General features: G+C 41.4%; 1 protein-coding gene across 2 annotated transcripts; it reads left to right on the top strand.

The window, feature by feature from the left end:
- Positions 1 to 953: 953 nt before the first annotated feature.
- Positions 954 to 20,125, top strand: alox5a (arachidonate 5-lipoxygenase a). Of its 2 annotated transcripts, none has more exons than XM_084077241.1 (15): positions 954 to 1,089; positions 1,415 to 1,583; positions 3,649 to 3,847; positions 4,995 to 5,076; positions 6,689 to 6,811; positions 11,840 to 11,946; positions 13,498 to 13,670; positions 14,363 to 14,509; positions 15,075 to 15,278; positions 15,639 to 15,725; positions 16,370 to 16,548; positions 17,489 to 17,610; positions 18,327 to 18,427; positions 18,628 to 18,798; positions 19,841 to 20,125. In XM_084077241.1, exons 2-15 carry the CDS (start codon positions 1,434 to 1,436, stop codon positions 20,018 to 20,020), a joined length of 2,025 nt encoding a protein of 674 aa, XP_083933367.1. In that variant the 5' UTR covers positions 954 to 1,089; positions 1,415 to 1,433; the 3' UTR covers positions 20,021 to 20,125. The 2 variants fall into 2 exon arrangements, with proteins under 2 accessions (XP_083933367.1, XP_083933368.1); XM_084077242.1 differs by having other exon boundaries at positions 1,038 to 1,093.
- Positions 20,126 to 22,110: the final 1,985 nt, after the last annotated feature.

Genomic DNA, 22,110 nt, shown 5'->3' with positions numbered 1-22,110 from the left:
CACACGCACGCACGCGCGGGCGCACACAGTATGCTTATAGTTCCGCCTCTGTATAGTAAAGCAGCATCATGTATTTGCATTTATTGTTTCAATACACAGCTAGATGACTATAGTAAGCTGTTGTCTGATCTCGCCTTCTCATTTGACTGGGAAATGTGATGTGTCAAAAATGTTTGCCTAGTTGTATTTCACGTCCTGTGAATAGTTACATGTACTACTACGTGATGCACTTGGTATTCTGTTTTTAACATTGCCATGTGAGTGAGAATTACGGTTAATGCTGAAATTCACACCGTGTTTCTGGGGTGAGGAATCTCTTGCAATTGTTTTGTTGACGCGTGCAGGAAAGCTGCCTGTGAGGTCAGCAACCTAAAGGTGGGCCTTTTCTCCTTAGTTCTGTTATCGAGCAAGACAGCGTCTAATAACAGCTTAGCCCTTACCTGTCATCTATGGTTCCCAAACCGTGGTTCTCAAAGCTTTTAATTTGAAGAACACCCCCCCCCCCCCATAACTAAAGAGTGTACAAATGGAACAGTTCCCTTTGGGCCCATCTCAAGGAACCAGAAGGGTCAGTGGACCCCACTTTGAGAACCACTGATCTGTGATGAATCTATACTTGGGCAAAGTTTCAGCCCAATCCAACGGTCTTTCACTTCCATCATGTAGGATTTGTTTTACATACAATGAGATGGTTGTATTCATTTGTGAAACAGTAGAACGGTTCTGCAAATATCTCATAGCACTTTTAATAAAATCTCAAACATGTAAGGGGATTTACTACCTTGGCCTTGAAATATGACACTGCAGACAGACCAATTTCTAGATGCCTCTGTCAAGTAAAACACCTGCCACACCTCCAGCTCTGTTGCGCACACACACACACACACACACACACACACACACACACACACACACACACACACACACACACAAAATGGTGTGAGATTAGAAGTGTGTGAAGGAGGAGGAGGGTGTTGGAGCACAAAGAGGAAACTTGTCTTTTTCAGCGTCCCTCAGTCAGTCAGTCTGCTGCTCAGCGTTCCCGGAGGTTTGATCTTCACCTGAACTTCAGTGGAGAACTGTTTTTAGGTATGTTTACTTTCCATTTTTTTTTTAAATTTGATACGTGTACTCTACATCTCAGAGACAAACGTTGTAGCCTACTTGTTAGCCTACAATTATTTGGCACCTTTAATTACAATTAATGAATTATTACATCACATGGTACCAATTAAGCTCTGCTATTTTCAAAACATTGTCACACTTTGAAATGTATTGAAAACAAAATGTGTGAAATGTTTTTGTATTGAGAAACACTTTTGTATTTTTACTCAAGTAAACTTTTGAACACAGGACTTTTGCTTGTAACCGAGTATGATCTACATTGTTGTATTGCTACTACTTTTTTTTACAGTGTGAGCAGTAGTGCCATCATGCCTTCCTACACGGTGACGGTGGCCACAGGCAGCCAGTGGTTTGCGGGCACTGATGACTACATCTACATCACCCTGGTGGGCACGGAGGGCTGCAGTGACAGAACACTGCTGGACAAACCTCTGTACAACGACTTCGAGAGAGGGGCCGTAAGTTGGCGCGTTTATGTTATGGAAGTGTGATGATGTACAGTACAGTATGTCTCTTGCAGTGGTGTAAAGTAACTAAGTACATTTACTCAAGTACTGTACTTAAGTACAATTTTGAGGTACTTTTACTTTACTGGAGTATTTCCAATTGTCTATACTTTTACTTCTACTCCACTACATCTCAGAGGCAAATATTGTACTTTTACTCCACTACAATTATTTGAAAACTTTAGTTACTAGTTACTTTGCAGATATAAATATATTACATTTTAAAACATACATTAACCACTTTAGCCCTATTTTATTCCTAAGCTATTTGAAAATAGTCGATCTACAAGCTCACAACGCGTCGCATTGCGGTGTGTTGTACATCTGCTATTTTCAAACATTTTAGTACTTTTACTTTTGGTACTTTAAATACATTTTGATACCAATACTTTTCTACTTTTACTCAAGTCATTTTTGAATTCTGGACTTTTACTTGTAACAGAGTACTTCTACATTGCAGTATTGATACTTTAACTTAAGTAAAACATTTGAGTACTATTTCCACCACTGGTCTCTTGCACCGTTATTGTTTATTTTATTTGGATCCCCATTAGCTACTACAATAGCAACAGATATACTCTTCCCGGGGTTCACACACAAAGAAAATACATTGCATAACATAAAAACATATTACAGTACATGACAGTATCAAACAGATAAAAACTTAAACAGCTCAAACAGCCTAGAACAGTCTTACCTTTTTACCTATTGAAAAAAGAGAAAATTACACTGACACTGCAAGGAGGCTTAAAATCTTTAAAATATATATGTTATTACAGTGGAATTTTCTCTTTTATAGTTTGGGATCAAATGTCTACATGCAGTACCTTGGAATGTTTTTTTTTTTTTCAGTTGAGCAGAACTGACCATAACCTCAAAGGCAACACTGATGAAACAACACTGCTTGTGTAACAGTCTCTAACGTTGGTTAAATGCTAGTGTAGATTTACTACAGGGAATACGGTACTACAAAATACACTGACACCACTGTGGGGGGGAAAAATCATCAAACTGTATAAAATAAGCACATTCCACTGCCCTCTGGAATGTGCAGTTCAAGTCTGAACAGCATCAAAAAACACATGATAACAGATTTTTGTGAGTTACATTTGAACCACATTCCCATGGTGGTTTGAACTGTGATTAAAATCTGTTTTCTAAGCATGCGACTCCCTGACATGGACGCCTGATCTATTCTTCATCGATATATGATCGTGCCGCCCACGGTTTTCTTACCTTTTCTATGATGTTATGATATCCTAGGATGAATGGTACAGTAGTAAAATTTCATAACTCCATCCTGGGTCCGCCACAGCTAAAAGCGCGCGCCAATAGGCCTTGCGCTAGATCGCATATTTTGAAAGCTTTTCTGACGTTCATAGTGACAGAACACTATGCAATGTGATTGTCTTGAATGCACCCCACCAGAAGCCTCGCTAGACGAGATTGAAATCTCGAGATTGAAATCTCGTCTAGCAGGACTTCCGGTTTAGCTGTGGCGGACCCGGGATGGAGTTATGACATGTTTCTACTGTACCATTCATCCTAGGATATCATAACATCATAGAAAAGGTAAGAAAACCGTGGTCCAAAATTCTCCTTTAAGTAAGAAACGTGAGTACTTTTTCCACCACTGTCAGTCAGCCAGCCAGCCAGCCAGCCAGCCAGCCAGCCAGCCAGGGTATGCTTAACTCAGAGATTAGACGCCTCTGCCCTGCACAGTCTGAGAGAAATCACAAAACCTTAATAACAGAAATAGTCTAGATAAGCTTAATTAATTGCAGAACATGACACCCCTTATTCAAAACAGATGGCGAATGCATTCTTCTCTTTATAGGACCTACACAGGTAATACAATTACCTGTGAGACCTTTATGAATTGAACCTCACAGTCAGCAGTCAGTCAGCCAGCCAGCCAGCCAGCCAGCCAGCCACACACATCAACTACTACAAACAAAGTAAATCTAACTTATGTGTGTCTTTATGTGCTGTGTGGCCATTGGCTGTATACGCGCAGGTGGACTCGTACGACGTGAGCGTAGGGGAGGACCTGGGCGTCGTGGAGATGGTGAGGATGGAGAAGAAGAAGTACTGGGTGCAGGACGACTGGTACTGCAGGTACATCACGGTGAAGACCCCGGCCGGGGAATACCTGGAGTTCCCCTGCTTCCGCTGGCTGGTGGGCGACAAGGAGGTGCAGCTCCGGGACGGGCGAGGTACATGGCTTTTAGCCCACTGGTTCTCAAAGTGGGGTCGTTCCGGGGACCCCCCCGGAGGTCCTTGGGGGGGGTTCAGGGGGTCCCCAGCTAAATGTGTGAATGAAAATGAAGCATCACACTCATTTTAAAGGGATATTTCACCCCCAAAATGATTTTTTTCCCCGATCGATTAGTCACCCCATGGAGACTTCAATTCATGGATATTTTTTTGTTTTTGTTGCATTCCTAAGCCAATAATTGGATGACCGGCAGTGGTTCTGGTAGGAGACACAAAGAGTGTCCTTTGTGTCTCCTACCGGAACCACTGCCTACCGGTCCACTGGTCATCAAATTATTGGCTCAGGAATGCGACAAAAATATGTATATATATATCCATGAATTCAAGTGTCCATGGGGTGACTAATCAATAGAAAAAAAATATTTTTGGGGTGAACTATCCCTTTAACCACTTCAATTTATGTACTACTCTACTCATTTATGTTGGCTATTTAAAAATAGCAGATCTACAAGCTCACAGCGCTGTGAGCTTGTAGATCTGCTATATTTGAACATTTTATGAAAAATATTGAAAATATTTGGAACATTTTGAATATTCTTGAATTTTAACTCATTGAGTGCCAGGATTGCCAGAATTATAAATGTTCTCTTCTGGGGATCCCTGGCACAACATCTTTTCAGATGGGGGTCCCCTGCCAAAATACATACTGGTTTAGTCATCATCACCTCTGCCTACCTGACTGTGTGTGTGGCCTTATCGTCCATTATTAGACTTTTTTATTAAATCGTTATCGGCAATTATGCAGCTGATTTGTCCTGATTTTCAATGCCATTAAAGGTTAACATTTTCAAGTTTTCAAACATTCTCAAAAATTGCAGATCTACAAGCTGTAGGTCTGCTATATTTGAAACCTTTTGAATAACTTCACTTTACATTTTCTGAAATAGAAACTTCAATCAAATCAATGTTTATTTTAATTGATATTGATTAGAAAATTATGCAATTCTGACAAAATATGGGTCAAAATATCATTAGGAATTTCTCCAAAACCGGATTGGTCGGGCTCTAGTCTCTGCCTACAGTACATGACAGTATGTCTGCATGCAGTATGTCTTTTTGATCCATATCTCCTCTGTGTATTTTTAGCACGTTTGCCAAAAGACGACAAGACAATGCAGGCCAAACAGCACCGATACAAGGAGCTGGAATGGAGGCGAAAAGTGTACAGGCAAGATCCACGTTTTGAATCACTGAAACACCTTCCATTCAATTTACATTTCATTACATACAGCTCATTTGATGTTTGGGGAGACCAGTGTTGCAGCAACAATGTTGTACATTTTGTGCTGAACATTGAAACTAAAGTGCTGAGTCTAGTAGATCAGTGGCTCTCAACCTGTGGGTCTGGACCCTCAGGGGGGTCCCCACATGATTTTTTGGGGGTTTCCCAAAGACAATTTAAGAACTTATAAGACCTTTTTAATACTTAAAAAAAGAAGAAAAAAATAGTCCATTGCTTCATCAAAGGTGATCAACAAACTATACTATAAAAATGAAGCATAGTTAGTTCATGCAGGACACGGAAGTATTGCACGCCTCAGCTGTAATCAGCTGTCAGTCGGCTGATGAACATCAGCTTTCTGTTCTCCATTCACAGCTCTGCTGGTCATTATGTCACACATTCATACTATTCATACTACATCATAGCTCATGCATTAGCAAAGAGGTTCCTTTAAATACGGCTTCGTATTCACTAGGTCTCTGCGTATTTGCTGCCTGATTCATTTCTGCTAGCTGCCTCCTCCACCCCAGCCTCCATCTTTGGTTTAGAGTCTGGCATAGGCTCAAATTGTTTGCTTATTGTTTTACTTATTGTATCCCTATGGGGGGTTTGAATATCTCCAAGAGCGGAGACTCTACTACTTAAGTATACTTCAAGTTCTTATTTATTGGTATCGCTTTTTAGTATTATATTGTACTTTTATGTACTATATATTATGATTAAAATCTTGTGTTTTGCCAATTATTTGGGGGCCCTCTTGCAATACCCTCGCGACCCACCAGTGGCTCCCGGCCCAGAATCACTGTACTAGATAGTGAATATTGTAACTAAATTGTGGACTATTAGATGTAGTGTAGTGCAGTGGTTCTAAACCCAGGGGCTCCCCAGATGACAGAAAGATTACAATTTAAAGGGATATTTCACTTTCAAAAAAACTTTGGGTCATTTTATCGTCTACTCAGACTTTTGTGATCCCCCCAGACCGTTTTTAAGTTGCTCGATTCATTATTTAGATATTTGATATTCATTTTATCAGACACGCCCCCGTCCTTGGTTCTGGTGACTCACCCTGCCCTCCTAATACGCAAGGGGGCCGTGTTTTTTCGATTACTTTTTTCATTTATTTTTAATATTTTTTTGGGAAAATGAAAAAAATTCAATACAATAAAAAAAGAAAAGAAAAGAAAAGAAAAAAGTAATCGAAAAAAACACGGCCCCTTGCGTATTAGGAGGGCAGGGTGAGTCACCAGAAGCAAGGACGGGTGTTTGTGATGAACATGTTAAAAAGTTATAATGGGTTTGTATAGGAAGGGGGCGTGTCTGACAAAATTAATATCAAATATCTAAATACTGAATCAAGCAACTTTAAAACTGTCTGGGGGGCTCACAAAAGCCTGAGTAGACAATAAAATGTTTCAAAGTTTTTTTGAAAGTGAAATATCCCTTTAAGGACTTTTAAGACCTTTTAATACCTAAACTAAGAAAATGAAAATTGAAATGAAATGAAAAAAGACCATTACTGCATAATACAAAAAAAAATGTGTGGACTCTACTTTAGATGGAGTGAGTGGCAGCCAGGCTTTCCCATGAACATCGATGCTAAGACGTACAGTGAGCTGCCCCGGGACATCCAGTTCGACAGCGACAAAGGAGTGGACTTCATACTGAACTACAGCAAAGCGTACGTACTGCTAGATCAGCTGAAACCAAAGTACTGTCTGTAGTTGGCACTGTTGACACCATCTTGAAGGAGCTCTTCACCCATTTTCAAACTTCTCTTCATATAAGTGGTCCTCACTATTGTTCATTATAAGATGGCACCATTTCTGTCTATTCATCATTAATGGGGATTACGAGATAACTGAAACTACAGCCTCTCTCTTTCTGAAAAGTTAGCATGCTGAAAAATAGGCCATTGTTCTTGCATCAATAAAATAAAAAAAAGTAAAACATTTCCTTTGAAATTACGATTATGTCAGGTTTCTGAACTGTCCACAGCCCCCCTCTGAGACACAGAGTGAGTAGACAGGAATGATGCATTAGTACACCTTTAATGCACCATAGTAGTGCACCATAGTAATGAGCATGAGCATTAGTGAGGCCTAATTACTGAATATGAAGATGAATGGATGAAGTGCTCCTGACAAAAGGGAGACAACACACAGGATTTATTTTTCTTACTAAAAAAACACATGCACTGTGCATAACATACAATATGTGGTATTAGTAGTGTTAAGTGTGTATGGCTGTGTGAACATTGAATTGAATTGAAACCAAACACAGCAAAACCAAGCAGGCGGAGGGGGACAGAATGATCTAGTTCAGCCTGCTTGCTTATATACCCAAGAGGGGATGATTGGGACCAGCTGTGTCTCATCCCCAAGACACACCTGCAGCAGGCTAGCCTCTCCACAGGAACAGAAAACACAATTCGAATCAAACAGAAAACAACCCCCAACCATAACACCAAACAGGTACTCCGTAATATTAACTCAGCTTTACAGTTAACTATGAACCATACCTGACCCATCCCACCAAACACCACCTCATCCCCTCCACAACCTTGGTATACTGTAGGAGCATATTTAAGAGGAGAGAGAGACAGCAAGGTGAGACTGATGCAGGCACAAACATAGGGTAACTGCAACCAAATTAGGACAGACTAGAATGCATGTGACAGGGCCATAGCCATTTCATTTCCATGGCCTTTTTTATGCCACATGTCCAAATTGTCGTGTTGCAAAACTCAAAAACTTGAACGAGCGTGGCATGTTTTAATGAGACCAAATACGTCCCTTTTCACCCGGGGCCAAAAGAAATGTTGCCGGATCTGCTTGTACATTTTTCTAACCCCCATACACCCAGCCTCACATCATAGGAGGCTTTCAACACCATGTCCCTGAATATAGCTGGCACCACCATGTGCAAATAGGGGGTTCCCACACCATTCTCGGCCTGTGCACACCGTTTACGCAAGAGGACTTCATTGTGCACAAAATAGCCCTGTGCTGCAATTTCCATGTCTTCCGCAGGAGACCAAACAGAGCATTCACAGAGGGATCAAAGTTTTGTTCTTGAAGTCAGTCCTGGAAATGGACTTAGAGGCATCAGCTTTTATCTTGAACCCACCCTTTCCTTTTATAGGATTCATAGTGTGCTTTACCATACAAGTCGGGACAACCTTATAGTCACAGGTTCAGTCACCTCTGTTTTCAACCCTTCTAAACGTAAAGGCTGCGATACAGGAACCTGTGTAACCACAGTAGGTGATGGAGCCTCAGCCCACAATTTATCACCCTCAAGATCATTACCCAGGATTATAGGCCTACCCCTTCCACAGGCAACTCAGGGCGCACACCCACCACCACCATCACTCTATGCACGGGTACTGGGATGAATTTCATCTCCATGCCTCGCATTGAAATAAAAACACCCATGTCTGACACTGAGGAGAATGGAATTACGGCTTGACGGATGTACGTTTGTAATGCGCCTGTATCTCTCAAGATCTTCACTGCAACTGCCGTTCCACCAGGCTCATAATCCTCTGGAATGAATGCTGAATAAACAGCCTTACTTGAAATCTCGGTGTCATCATGTTTCCATGAACTAGGCTCAAGTTCAGCAAAACTTGAATCTCCTTGATCCCCAAAATGTTTACCAGTAGGCCTACATCCTGGATCACTGGTCTGACGCATACCACAGTCCTCACCAAATGCATTTTTGTGTGTTAAAAGATACTCACAGGCCAAGATGGCTGCTTCTTGAGGTGTTTGAGTTCACCCCCCCAAAAAAATCCCATTGATTAGTCACCCTATGGTGACTTGAATTCATGGATTTAAAAGTTTTAACCTCTGGGGTTTTACCATCTTCTTCGGTCATGTCCGTAAAGGTCTCATCCTCTGATGGAACCTCCTCCTCTGGTAACACGCCCTGTGCCACCAAGCTGTCCATCAGAAAGACCTTGACCCTAACCCCTGAACGTTTGTAACGAAACACCACCTTGAAATGCTCTGCTACTTTTAACAGCTGCTTTTTTGTGCATTTATCTAGCACTTCCACAGCTGTAGCCTGAATAAACTCCTATAAAAAAACTCATTTTTACAAAATATTAGAAATAATTGTGCAACGGGTTGAACAAAAAAGTGGCAAAGACCTCAGAGCCCAACTCCCCTAACTAATCACAACCGGGCACCTCCGCGGTGGGTACTGACACACTCTAAATCAGTAGGGTGGGAAAGCACCGGGATTCCCCGCGATCCCCCAAAGCCTCTGATGAGGTGTTGCCGAGCAGCGAGCACGTAGCTATACTAGCCACAGAGGACACCTCACTAAAGTTGACCACCCCACAGTGGGCTGCCTATGATGATCCCACTGCCTTAGCCTACCGGGAATTGGAACCCCAAGGACTAAACCACCCACTAAATACCAAAAACCTGCACAAAAAATAGTTCCCAAAATAAAATTGCTCCCTCCCCCCAAACAAAAAACAAAACCCATGTGTGTCGTCTCTCTTTAATTTGTCATGAAGTGAGCCAGTTCATGTCAGAATCACAATCAACGTTATGGTCACATCAAAGGTTTACAGGTGTAAAAAATGTAGGTGAAATTTGTTTTTGCGCAAGCTTCATCATTTGTTGTTACTTTCAGAAAGAACAAAACATAAGAAGAGGGGAGGTGGTACTACAGTACCAGGAATACAGTACAGTTATTATGCTAGTATCAGCTGAAATATTTGCATGAGAAACCACAGAGGATAAACACAGACAGGAACGAATGAATGGTGCCAGTGATGCCCTGATGACTGAACCTCATAACTGTTTGTTACTGTGACAGATTCAGTATAGAAGGGAAGAGATGACCAATATCTCTTTTGATCTCCAGTGATAACAGAGCTGCTTGCCATGCCTCAGATCAAGAAACACTAATCAGATGGCACCGGGAAGAGCACATGTAACAAGCATGTTGTCTGGACGGATGCTTTGAGCTCAATGTGTGGGGATATTGTTTGACGTATCCTACAATTACAATTTACCAATGTAGGCATTTAGCAGACGTTCTTATCCAGAATGACTCGCACCAAGATCGGTGAGATCGGAATGAGCAGAGTAAACATGAACGATGATTCTAGTACAGGGGTCTTCAATGTTTTCAGGCCAAGGACCCCCTCTCTGAGAGAAAGATGAAGCAGGGACCCCCACTATATATTGCATAAAATTGTGCTGCAGATTGAAGCTTTTTTTTTATAGATGTTGGATTCATGTTAATGTGTATTTTCAGACATGTTAATGTACTATGTACTATGTACTTAGTCTGCTCTTTTCCCCCCTCTCTTTGCCGAAAATAGCAGATCTACAAGCTCACAACGCCTCGCAGCGTGAGGCGTTGTGAGCTTGTAGATCGGCTATTTCCGGCTGAAGTTGTCCTTAGAATAGGGATGCTAGGGTTCAAGTTCAAATGTAAAAAAACTAAGTTCCTATCACACAATGATTTGGTGGACCCCCTGTAGTACCTCTGAGGACCCCCTAGGGGTCCCAGACCCCCTGTTGAAGACCCCTGTTCTAGTAAACATGATTATGATGATTGAAAGGCTATGTATTTATTTATTTATGTATTTTTTTGGATCGACCGTTTCACATCTATTGTATGACAGGAGATGCATGTTCATATTTTCAAATATGCCCCCCCTCCCCCCCGCAATCAACAAATGGTGGCTGACGATGATCATGTGTGAGGAAGTGGTTTGGGGTTGACATGAAGACATGTTACATCATGCATGTCTTGTTCACAACAGTTAGAAATGATTTGCAAATTACTGCAACTGACAGTGCTTGTGTAAAAATGCAACATTGATTCCTGCTCGCAAATCTGTGCACTGTACCGTTCTGCTGTAATGTAGCTTATATCTCACATTTGATTTGATGCTGCATTCTTGGAGAAACCACAATGTATGCAACGCTCGCAATTACAAGAGGCTTTTAAGGTGCCAGGCCAAACAATATCACAAACGAGGGAAATTAGCCAGCTCTCAGTTAGTCAGATGTTGTCTTGGTCCTGGTGAGGCTAATACATTCATAAAGGACATTGAGAACATTGAGTGAGGACATATAGGGCTTTTACCTTTTATGCTTCGGTTTTTATTTTTTTCCCATTCTATGGCTGACTGAGCCGCCAGAATACAGTATTGAAGCCTGAAGGAGTTCTCCTTAAGGCTAAGGGACCGATGAGCCAATTCGCTCGCAGCACAGGCTACACGACCTCTCGTGGGGAGTAAACATAAGAAATACACCTTCGCTACTCACCAAAACAAAGACGGTTTTATTGTGTTGAAAGCCAACTGTACTAAGTGGGAACACCCCCCCCCCCCCCCACGTCTAAAATACACTTTTTGGCCAAAATGAAAAATAATCCACATAAAACCGTCTTTGTTTTGGTGAGTATAGCGAAAGTGTATTTCTTATGGGTGAATTGGCTCTTCCGTCCCATAGCCTTAAGGAGAACTCCTTCAGGCTAATGGACCAGAGCTACAGTATTACTATATTTTAACCACTTGCAACCTAGCCTCCCTATTTTGGGCAGGCGAAAACGTTTTTGAATTTTTGAAAATAGCAAAAGTAGCAGAACTACAAACTCACTTTCTGACTAATGTGATGATGATGATGATGATGATGATTATGATGGTGGTTGTGGTATCATTCTTCTTCTACAGAATAGAGAACCTGTGTGTGAATCAGTTCATGCACATGTTCCAGTCCTCCTGGGGCGACTTTGCTGACTTTGAACGGATCTTTGTCAGAATCAAAAACACCATCTCAGGTCAGTCTCACATCAATGTACAATGTACGCCAAAACAATACTAATCATTCCCACATTTGAATAGGTATTTAGCTAAAGTTCTAGATGTATTAATGTTGCCTACAGTTTATAGTTTAGGCAATTAGCAGACACTCTAGAGTGACTTACAAGTGCACGATCACAATAAGCAGAGTAAACATAAGCTCTATCAATGAACAACAAGTTAAATAGTGACATAATATAAGTGGAGAGCAGAGAAAACAATGTACTGTAGTGCCTCAAATAAACTAGAATACCAGGTAAACAATGAACCTAGCAACTGTCTAAACAACATCGCTGTCTAATTAACATTCTTAATGGTGCTGCAAGTGATTTTCTTTTGTCAAAATGTGTTATTATGTTAGTAATCATTGATAAAGGTGATTCTGATTCTTCAGATTCTGCTATCATGTTTGTTCACTAGGGGTCTCCCCATCTCTCCAGCTCTTTAATAAACAGAAGATACATTTTCAGGTCGGGATACCAATTTCACCCAATCAGGAGAGAGAACTCATACAGGATGCACGATAAACAAGTGGAACTGGAATGCTATAAATATCAAGCTTAGAAATATGTCCTCTATCCTGATGAAATTGGTGTCCCACCTGAAAGTTTTTTCTAAAGAGACAAGGAGACCACTGTTTCTGAACAAACACTCTATAGCAATGAGGATCTATCTTCATGTTTTAACAAAACAATATCACTTATAACATCTTTAACATTTTTGGTGAAATCTAAATAACAAAAACATGTTAACAAGTAACCAACATACAGTAAATCTGTATTAGTTATAACTAGCATAATCAAAAGGTGACAAAAGGTATCTAATCAACATAATAAACATACATCAGTCTATCTGATAAAGTAGTTGATTGTCATGGTGTATCAGTATGTGCTTAAAGGACAAGTCCGGACTAAAATAACATACAGCCTTTCTTTCCTACTTTGACCCAAATGACTGGCCATGGGGTCTATTTGCAGAATTGCCCCTGTCGTCCAGTTTACACAACAGCCCCCGTAGCATAGAGCAGAGCCCATAAGCATATCGCTACTTATGCTATTTGTTGCGGTCAAAGGTTTTGTTTTTATTTTTATGAATCTGTTATTAGTTGTCATTACACACGCATCCATGTTATATATTTTGCCAAGTTCCGGAAAAGACGGGCTGTGATTGGCCAGTAGTCACTTTGATTGCTGAACTCTCACCCCAAAACATGATTTATGAGACTGTGGCATCTCGTGTGGGACAAGACAACCAAGGCATGGATGTGTGTGTAATGACATCTAATAACAGATTCATGAGGAACTTCACTTTTGACTGCAAAGTAGCGATATGCTTATGGGCTCTATGGGGCTTCTGGGGAAACTGGACGACAGTCACAATTCTGCAAATAGTAGGAACAAAATGCTATGTTATTTTAGTCCGGACTTGGCCTTTAACGTAGATGAGATTGATTCAACACATGTGTGTACTGGGTCAAGCATGAGATGTCAGTCTTATAATGATGTAATCATATGATCATCATGACACAGAGTATGTGATGAAACACTGGAAGGAGGACTTCATCTTTGGCTACCAGTTCCTGAACGGTGTCAACCCAGTGGTCATCCGGAAATGCCTCAAACTCCCAGACAAGTTCCCCGTCACCCATGAGATGGTGGCTACCTGTCTGGAGAGGGACATGACACTGGAGCAGGAGATAGAGGTACTGTGTATGCCTCACTCTTCATCTGTCTGTCTGTCTGTCTGTCTGTCTGTCTGCCTGTCTGTCTCTTTGTCTCTCCCTCTCTCTCTCACGCGTGCATGCATGCACACACGCATGCATGTATATGCACGCACGCGCACACTTAGTTGCATGCCTGTGTCGCACACCAAAAATAGCTGATGTAAAAGCTCAAGGTATGTCGCAGCACATATTGTAACATTTTTGGGTCCAAAATATTGCATATAAATAGTAAACCACCTGCTGACCCGCTGTCAGCATTGAGCTTTTTTTTAATAGGGGGTACTGTATGTTACCATACCTTTCTATTACAAAAATAGACTACTGGAAACTTTTATTAATGAAATGTAATCTATAGGCCTAGTGTATGATATTCAACATTGAGTGTTGAGCAATTAACATTATTAGCCTAATTAACCATTCATCATTGGCCAATAAGTCAAACAGGACAGAGTGGGGTTTACTTTGGGCATACATTTTTTTTTGAAAAAGGTGGTTTAGGTCATTCAATGCCTTTATAACAACTGCTGACCTTTGCTGACCTTTTCAGAATCAGATAACTATTAGAATACATGTAGGTAAAGCACAAATACGCACGCACGCACGCACGCACGCACACTCTCTCTCTCTCTCTCTCTCTCTCAGGATGTTATCCTGTTATCCTTTGTTTCCAGGCAGGTAACATGTACATAGCAGACTATGAGGCGCTAGAGGGCATCAGTCCTAACTGCACAGACCCCTGCACCCAGCAGTACCTGGCAGCGCCCATTTGTCTGCTGTACAGGACAGCTCACAACAAGATCATGCCTCTGGCCATACAGGTGGGTGTCATGGAACATCACTGGAAACCACTCTGCTGTGTAAAGTCATGGAAAACCATGAACTAGCATGTCATTATTTAGAATAAAAAAGAATCATCTAGCTTGCCTGAGCGTTCCAACTACAGGTGGGCTCAGACTAAAGGATAAAATAAAATAAAAACTCTTAATCAATTTGGAAATCAGGTTGTATCTCACACTAAAGGGTAACTGTATAAGATTCTCTTACGGTTTTGGGAAGGGCATGTTATACCGATATATTTATGTATGTTATATTCAGTGCAGACTGAATTGGGGAAAGCTGCCTTTTGTTTTATTGCTCCAGCCTCTTGGAAGGATCTACAGCTCACACTAAAGATACATTCACCTATAATATATATGTAGTGGTTATAGGAGACAGACAACATTTTATTTGTATTATATTATTTTTAATTGTGTGAAGGGAAAAAAATGTTTATTTTAAATTGTATTGTATCTCAGCACTGTAAATGAGGGCAACCCCAAAGGTTTGAATGAATGAATGAATGAATAAATCGATCAATCGTGTCCCTCTTTCCTCTGCCCTCAGTTGGGACAGACTCCAGGGGAGGACAGTCCCATCTTCCTGCCCAGTGACGATGAGTATGACTGGCTGCTAGCCAAGATCTGGGTGCGTTCTTCAGACTTCCACATCCACCAGAACAACACACACCTGCTGAGGACCCACCTCATGTCTGAGGTGTTTGGTGTGGCCATGTTCAGGCAGCTGCCTGCTGTCCACCCTGTTTTCAAGGTAACCAGAGGTGGAAAGTAACTACTAAGTACATGTACTCACGTACTGTACTTAACCCATAAAGAGTTGAGGCCGATTGTACAAATACCTTCTAAATCAGTATAGTTTTCACACTTTCAAGATTTTTCAAAAATGTTCAAAAATAGTGGATGTACAAGCTTGCAGCAAAGTGATTTTTGACTGCAGGACTTGTAACAGATATGTACTGCTACTTTTACTTACCGTAAATCAATAATTCTTGCACTGCTTCCACCACTGCACTTGGATTAATCTTATTTTACACATAAATTTGATATATATATATATATATATATATTATTATTTTTTTTGCTGATTGATTGATTAATTGCTTTCTTCTAGTTACTTATCCCACACATTCGTTTCACCATCGCCATCAACACCAAGGCCAGAGAGCAGCTCATCTGTGAGTGTGGCATCTTTGACAAGGTGAGAGAGAGACAGAGACATAATGGCCCTCAAGTGGTGTAGACCAATTAATGGGCGTACGCTGGGTTACATGGCGGCTTTCCGACATGTCGCCTTTCCGACGTTAACGAACCCTATACCTAACCCTCACCCTAACCCTAACCGCACGCGGAAGCCACTAGTCGGAGTGGCGGCATGTCGGCGTGGAAGACTGTTACCCGTACGCTGAGATCACCGCACTTGTCGCCATGTATCATTCTATCGTGACTTTGACTTGACCGCTCAGATCTCACGGCTGGTCTGAGGATGTGTAGACTTTGTCAACACCCGTTTGTTCCATCGTAGACGTGCGGAGCAGCATTGCCTGACCGTCGTTCAGCCCTCAAGTATTTGTTATTAATGTCAGTTGACCATTTGTAGCCTCACCAGTGGTGGCAGGGTTCTAAGGAAAGGTGAAAATCATGGAATACTGTAGACTGAACCAATGGAAAGTATTAACAAGAGCTTGTGACTAAATCATAACTCCAGCAAGGGGGGAGTTCCTCCAGAAGCAAATCTTTGCTTCTGGAGGTCCCTCTCACACAACATTTTCAGTTTGGGGGTCCTTGAACCACTGTTGCACCTGGAAAAATACGATATCCTTTTCCATGTCCTCATCCATCCAGGCCAACGCTACAGGTGGAGGAGGTCACGTCCAGATGATCCAGAAGGCCATGAAGACGTTAACGTTCCGATCGCTGTGCTTCCCCGACGCCATCCGAGCCCGCGGCATGGACAACACCGAGGAGCTGCCCACCTACTTCTACAGAGACGACGGATACAAAGTGTGGGACGCCACTAAGAGGTGTGTTCATATTCACTGTTTAATAATTAAGGATGTACTCATCATTATTGTTATATTATTTAATTTTTTTAATAATTATTCAGTATTTTGTCGCTATTGGGCAAAAACCTTTATGCTAAAGCCGTTACTACAATATTTTCAAAACCCACAGACAGACTTAAAGGGATAGTTCACCCCCAAAATGACTTTTTTTCTATCTGTGTCTGTGTCTATCTGTGTTGGAGATTCAAGGCTATTTAAACAACAGACAAATCACGCTATCTCCGCGCGTCCGTTATATGGTAAAATTAAGAGCTGACAAGACTTTAAAATTAAGTGTATTTATTAATCAAGCAGTAAGTTAAAAGTAATACAGATTGAATATAGAAATGTAATTAACAGATCTCTGGGCTCACACACTAGCTTTCCTTATCAGCAACAAGTTGCATCAAGGTCAGTTCACGAAGTCTGAGCCCCACTAACATGTCCCTGGAGCCTTATTAATACATAGAATAATAATGGGTGGTTCTTCCAGTCGTGAGCGTCATCTCCTTGTCTGCCCCTCGCCATCTGATTCCGCATTTCTCTGCAAGCCATTGGTAGGGAAGTTCCAGCAACCTGCATCTTAAAGACTTAGAGAAGTACCAAGGAAGAGACACCACAAATGCAGACACTTGTACAGACAGATGGCCCTCTCCTAACCCCAACGGCCAGGCCATCTGACATTTTAAAGTTGCTTAATCATCTCCTGTTATTAGTTCTATATTTCTGTAAGTTAAGCCACTCTTACTATTTAAATCATACATGGGGCTTTCCACTGCCATTGTTCTGAGATAACCTTTTCATTAAATGGATTCAAGTGCATGACAATCATGAGCACACTTATTATATTTGTCTTAATGATTACATTGGTTGTTAATACATTCTTTTTAGTGTGACAGCAGTGTTTTGTCCCCTGCAGCTTTGTGTCAGCTGTGGTGAACATCTACTACTCCAGTGATGAAACAGTAGAGGGAGACGAGGAGATACAAGCCTTTGTTAAAGACGTGTGCAGCTTTGGCATGCAGGACTTCGACTACTGTGGTGGGTTTAGATTCATTGTGTGTGTGTGTGTGTGTGTGTGTGTGTGTGTGTGTGTGTGTGTGTGTGTGTGTGTGTGTGTGTGTGTGTGTGTGTGTGTGTGTGTGTGTGTGTGTGTGTGTGTGTGTGTGTGTGTGTGTGTGTGCGTGTGTGCGTGCGTGCGTGCGTGCGTGTTTTAATTTAAACATATTACATTCCCTTTTCAATATGTCATCATTGATTTGTACTGTACAATGAGGACAGACAGAGGACACATCTGGACAAATCCCCTCACACATTAAAAAACAATATCAGTCACCAGAACCAGGGACTTAATTTTGTGTTTTCAATGAATGAACATGGTTAAAGTGGAGTTAAGTTGAATGGGTTTTTATAGGTGTGTCAAATGGATATCAAATATCTGAATATTGAATCAAGTAACTTAATTGTTTTTAACCCATTAAAACCGGGAAAGCATCTGTGTCATTTTAGATTTTTGTGTAGGCTATTAAAAAATAGCAGATATACAAGCTCACTTGTACAGCTGCTATATTTGAACATTTTGGAAAAATCTTGAAAGTGTGAGAACGAGATTTAGAAGGAAAATTAGGTTTTCTTCATTGCTTTTTTATTTATTTTGTATTTGTTTTTTGTCTTTGACAAAAAAAAAAGTTGACGAACATTTTTTGTCATAGCTTTCGTCGTCAAAATTAACATTGGTTTTGTGTCAACGTGTGTAGAGTTCCCCAAGTCGCTGAAAACCCGCGAGGAGCTGACAGAGTACCTGACGGTGGCCATCTTCACAGCCTCAGCGCAACACGCAGCCGTCAACTCTGGACAGGTGGGTTCTTTACCACAGTGGATCTCAAGGTCCTTGAGGGGGTTCCTGCACTTACTACTGTCAGTAGTGTGTGTGTGTGTGTGTGTGTGTGTGTGTGTGTGTGTGTGTGTGTGTGTGTGTGTGTGTGTGTGTGTGTGTGTGTGTGTGTGTGTGTGTGTATTTCAGTATAATGGGTGTTTATGTGTGTGTGTATTTCTCAGTATGACTGGTGCTCGTGGATTCCCAACGCTCCCTCCACCATGCGCAAGCCCCCTCCCACCCAGAAGGGGGTAGCAGACGTCCAGCTCATCGTAGACAGCCTGCCGGACCGCGGCCGCTCCTGCTGGCACCTGGGGGCCGTGTGGGCCCTCAGCCAGTACCAGGACAACGAGGTACACACTAAATACTACACACTACTGCACACTACAATAGACATTATACAGTACCAGGACAATGAGGTACACACTACATAAATACTGCACAGTACACACACCTGGGGCCGTGTGGGCCCTCACTGCCCCTCAGGCAGTTCCTCAGAGCAAAAAGAAGGCTCTGTGGAAGGCTGGTGCCAAAAAGTGCAACTATTAAAGAATGAACAACTGAAACGTGTTAGCCCCTAATAAAGAATGAACAACTGAAACACGTTAGCCCCTAATAAAGAATGAACAACTGAAACACGTTAGCCCCTAATAAAGAATGAACAACTGAAACACGTTAGCCCCTAATAAAGAATGAACAACTGAAACGTGTTAGCCCCTAATAAAGAATGAACAACTGAAACACGTTAGCCCCTAATAAAGAATGAACAACTGAAACACGTTAGCCCCTAATAAAGAATGAACAACTGAAACACATTAGCCCCTAATAAAGAATGAACAACTGAAACGTGTTAGCCCCTTATAAAGAATGAACAACTGAAACGCGTTAGCCCCTAATAAAAAGTGATCAACTGAGCCTTTGTCCCGCATTCTCTTATTTTGGAGTGCCGCCACTTCCACCTCGGTTTGGTAACTTAACTTCTTCTAACTATAGCTGTTCCTGTGGCTGAGCACCCACCACTGCTCATTAAAGCTTCCAGAGGAAGCGCACCTGCAATATCTTCCAGACAGACACATATATTTGGGGATTTCTGTTTTTCTGGACACCCGCTGACCCGACCAAATCGATCAAAATCAGCACAACACAGCGATCGTGTACTCTGTCACACACACGCCAAGTTTGAAGTCGATCGGTTGGACAGTCCTAGAGTTATGCGCAAGACAGACACCGATTTTGTGCATTTATAGATAAGATTCACACGGAGGCCAATTTGCTTTTACTTCATACCCAGGGGGTATGAATCAAGAGCAGAAGTACGGGTATGATGTACCGTAAAAGGAAAATGGCCTCCATGTTGCCCCGAAATAAGGTCAGTTTGTGGTTTGCCCTTTTCAGCTGTATCTAGGCATGTACCCTGACGAGCACTTCATAGAGAAGCCTGTCAAAGAGGCCATGGAGAGCTTCAGGAGGGAGCTGGCAGACATCGGCAGCGGCATTAAAAAACGCAACGAGGGAAAGAGGCTGCCCTTCTACTACCTGTCCCCCGACAAGATCCCCAACAGTGTTGCTCTGTGACAGACCATTACTGGCTCTCTGCGTCCTTACATTTCATATTGTCGCCGTCGGGTTGAAACCTTGTTTGTCCACAATACCGTTTCAGGAAATGGAAGAAAAAATAAACCGTGTTCCAATTTCCAAATGGATCCAATGTAGTTATTTAGTCACAAGCTCTTGTTATTAGTTTTCATTGATTCAATATTTATAAAACATTTATAAAACAAATATTTAAAAAAATATCCGATCTACAAGCTCACCATCCATTGCGATGCAACGTGTGAGCTTGTATATCTGATATTTTAGCGTGACACTGTAGTAGGAGGAAGTAGGGCGTTAATTTACGGAAAAAAAACATTAAAACAAATTAAATAGGGAGATACAAAGGTTTCTGCCTGACAGCAACAATATTGTAGACGTTCCTCCAATAAAGCTGTTTTTTTGTGCTATGTTGCATAATATTGGATCTTCTTTTATGCATGTATGTTAAAGGTGGTGTTAATTGATATTTTGTTATAAGAATTGTTAAATAGCTCTATATTCTGATAGTAATCATTTCAAAAATATATTCTCCATGAGCATTGCCAATGTATTAATATATGTAATTGGTAAATAAAACATTCTTATTCATACTATAACTGCAATAAATCGTTTTTGTGGCAAGTTATTCTTTGAGTCGCTCCTCAGTGCATCGACTCCAGTTGTTACTATGCAGAGCTAGACTTTTAACCAACACACGATGCAGGGCACATATTACACCTGTGCTAGCGGCATTACATTGGTTACCCATTGATTGCAGAATAGTTTTTAAATGTATTTTTAAAACGTTTAAAGCACTTGGCCCCTTTGTATCTAAATATTGTCCCCAAAGGACACAAAGGGCTTCAAAAGATTGACTTTACTGCCCTCTAATGGCCATCCACTAAAAGGAAAAACCTGTAACAAAATGTAGCCTCCACCAGTTTTGATTAAGTTCTGTCTGTCTGTCTGTCTGTCTGTCTGTCTGTCTGTCTGTCTGTCTGTCTGTCTGTCTGTCTGTCTGTCTGTCTGTCTGTCTGTCTCTCTCTCTCTCTCTCTCTCTCTCTCTCTCTCTCTCTCTCTCAATTCAATTCAATTCAATTCAAAGGGCCTTATTGGCATGAGAAAACATACGTTTACATTGCCAAAGCAAATAGCACAATACAACAATACAGCAATACAATCAAAACAAAAAATATGTACATTTGAAAGTCAGAATCTTCAATAGATTTTCTATGTACCAAGATCACTGGGTGCAGGTATAGTGCAGGAATATACACAATGATTAGTCTTTAGGGTGGTTTGATATCCTTCTCCTATCACAGCAACTCACGAATCTTGCTGCTGTGTTTGCACATTGTTGTACTTCGCCCATTAGATATGGGATTTTTTTGTCATTAACTGCTCCTGATGAGCATGCAAGTTGGTGCCTTGCATGGTATCCTCTGCTCTCCCTGTGTGTGTGCTGTGTGTGTGTGTGTGTGTGTGTGTGTGTGTGTGTGTGTGTGTGTGTGTGTGTGTGTGTGTGTGTGTGTGTGTGTGTGTGTGTGTGTGTGTGTGTGTGACTTGTCATTCTTGTTTCACATTGTCAGTACACTCTAAACACAACGGTCCTTTTAAGGACCACCCATCTATTCAAGAAAGAGTTTATCCTCATAGTTTTATATGAGCTATTAATTCTCATTTAAATCACTTTGAAAAGGGTAGCGTTAAAAGATGAACCCCCATAATCAGGATGTAGCGCATTCGTAGCATTGTCCAAACGCCAGGAGGCAGGAATTCTTCTCATGCAAATCACATCAGTAAGGCATATAAAAACGCTTTCAAGTGCATGGTTAAAGTGACATCAATTACACCTACAAAAAGCACCCCAAATGTCTAAAATCTGCCAATTTAAACATTTAACACCTAAAAGGCAGGACAAACACAAAAATAAACTTAAAACATTTAAAAGCGATGTTTAGATCTGTCCATGCAATTCTCCATCCGTTATAATCCGTTATTATGATGTAACGGTGGCGTTAGTATTGGCATGTTACCTGCACATGTGGCCTTCTAGCGCCTTCCTGCATCTTATTTTCAGAATGTTTCAG

The sequence above is a fragment of the Gymnoscopelus microlampas genome (genome assembly GCF_963454915.1).
Source record: "Gymnoscopelus microlampas genome assembly, chromosome: 13".
NCBI lineage: Eukaryota > Metazoa > Chordata > Actinopteri > Myctophiformes > Myctophidae > Gymnoscopelus > Gymnoscopelus microlampas.
Note: the sequence above shows the minus strand (reverse complement) of the source record. Positions and strands in the feature narration are given on the sequence as shown.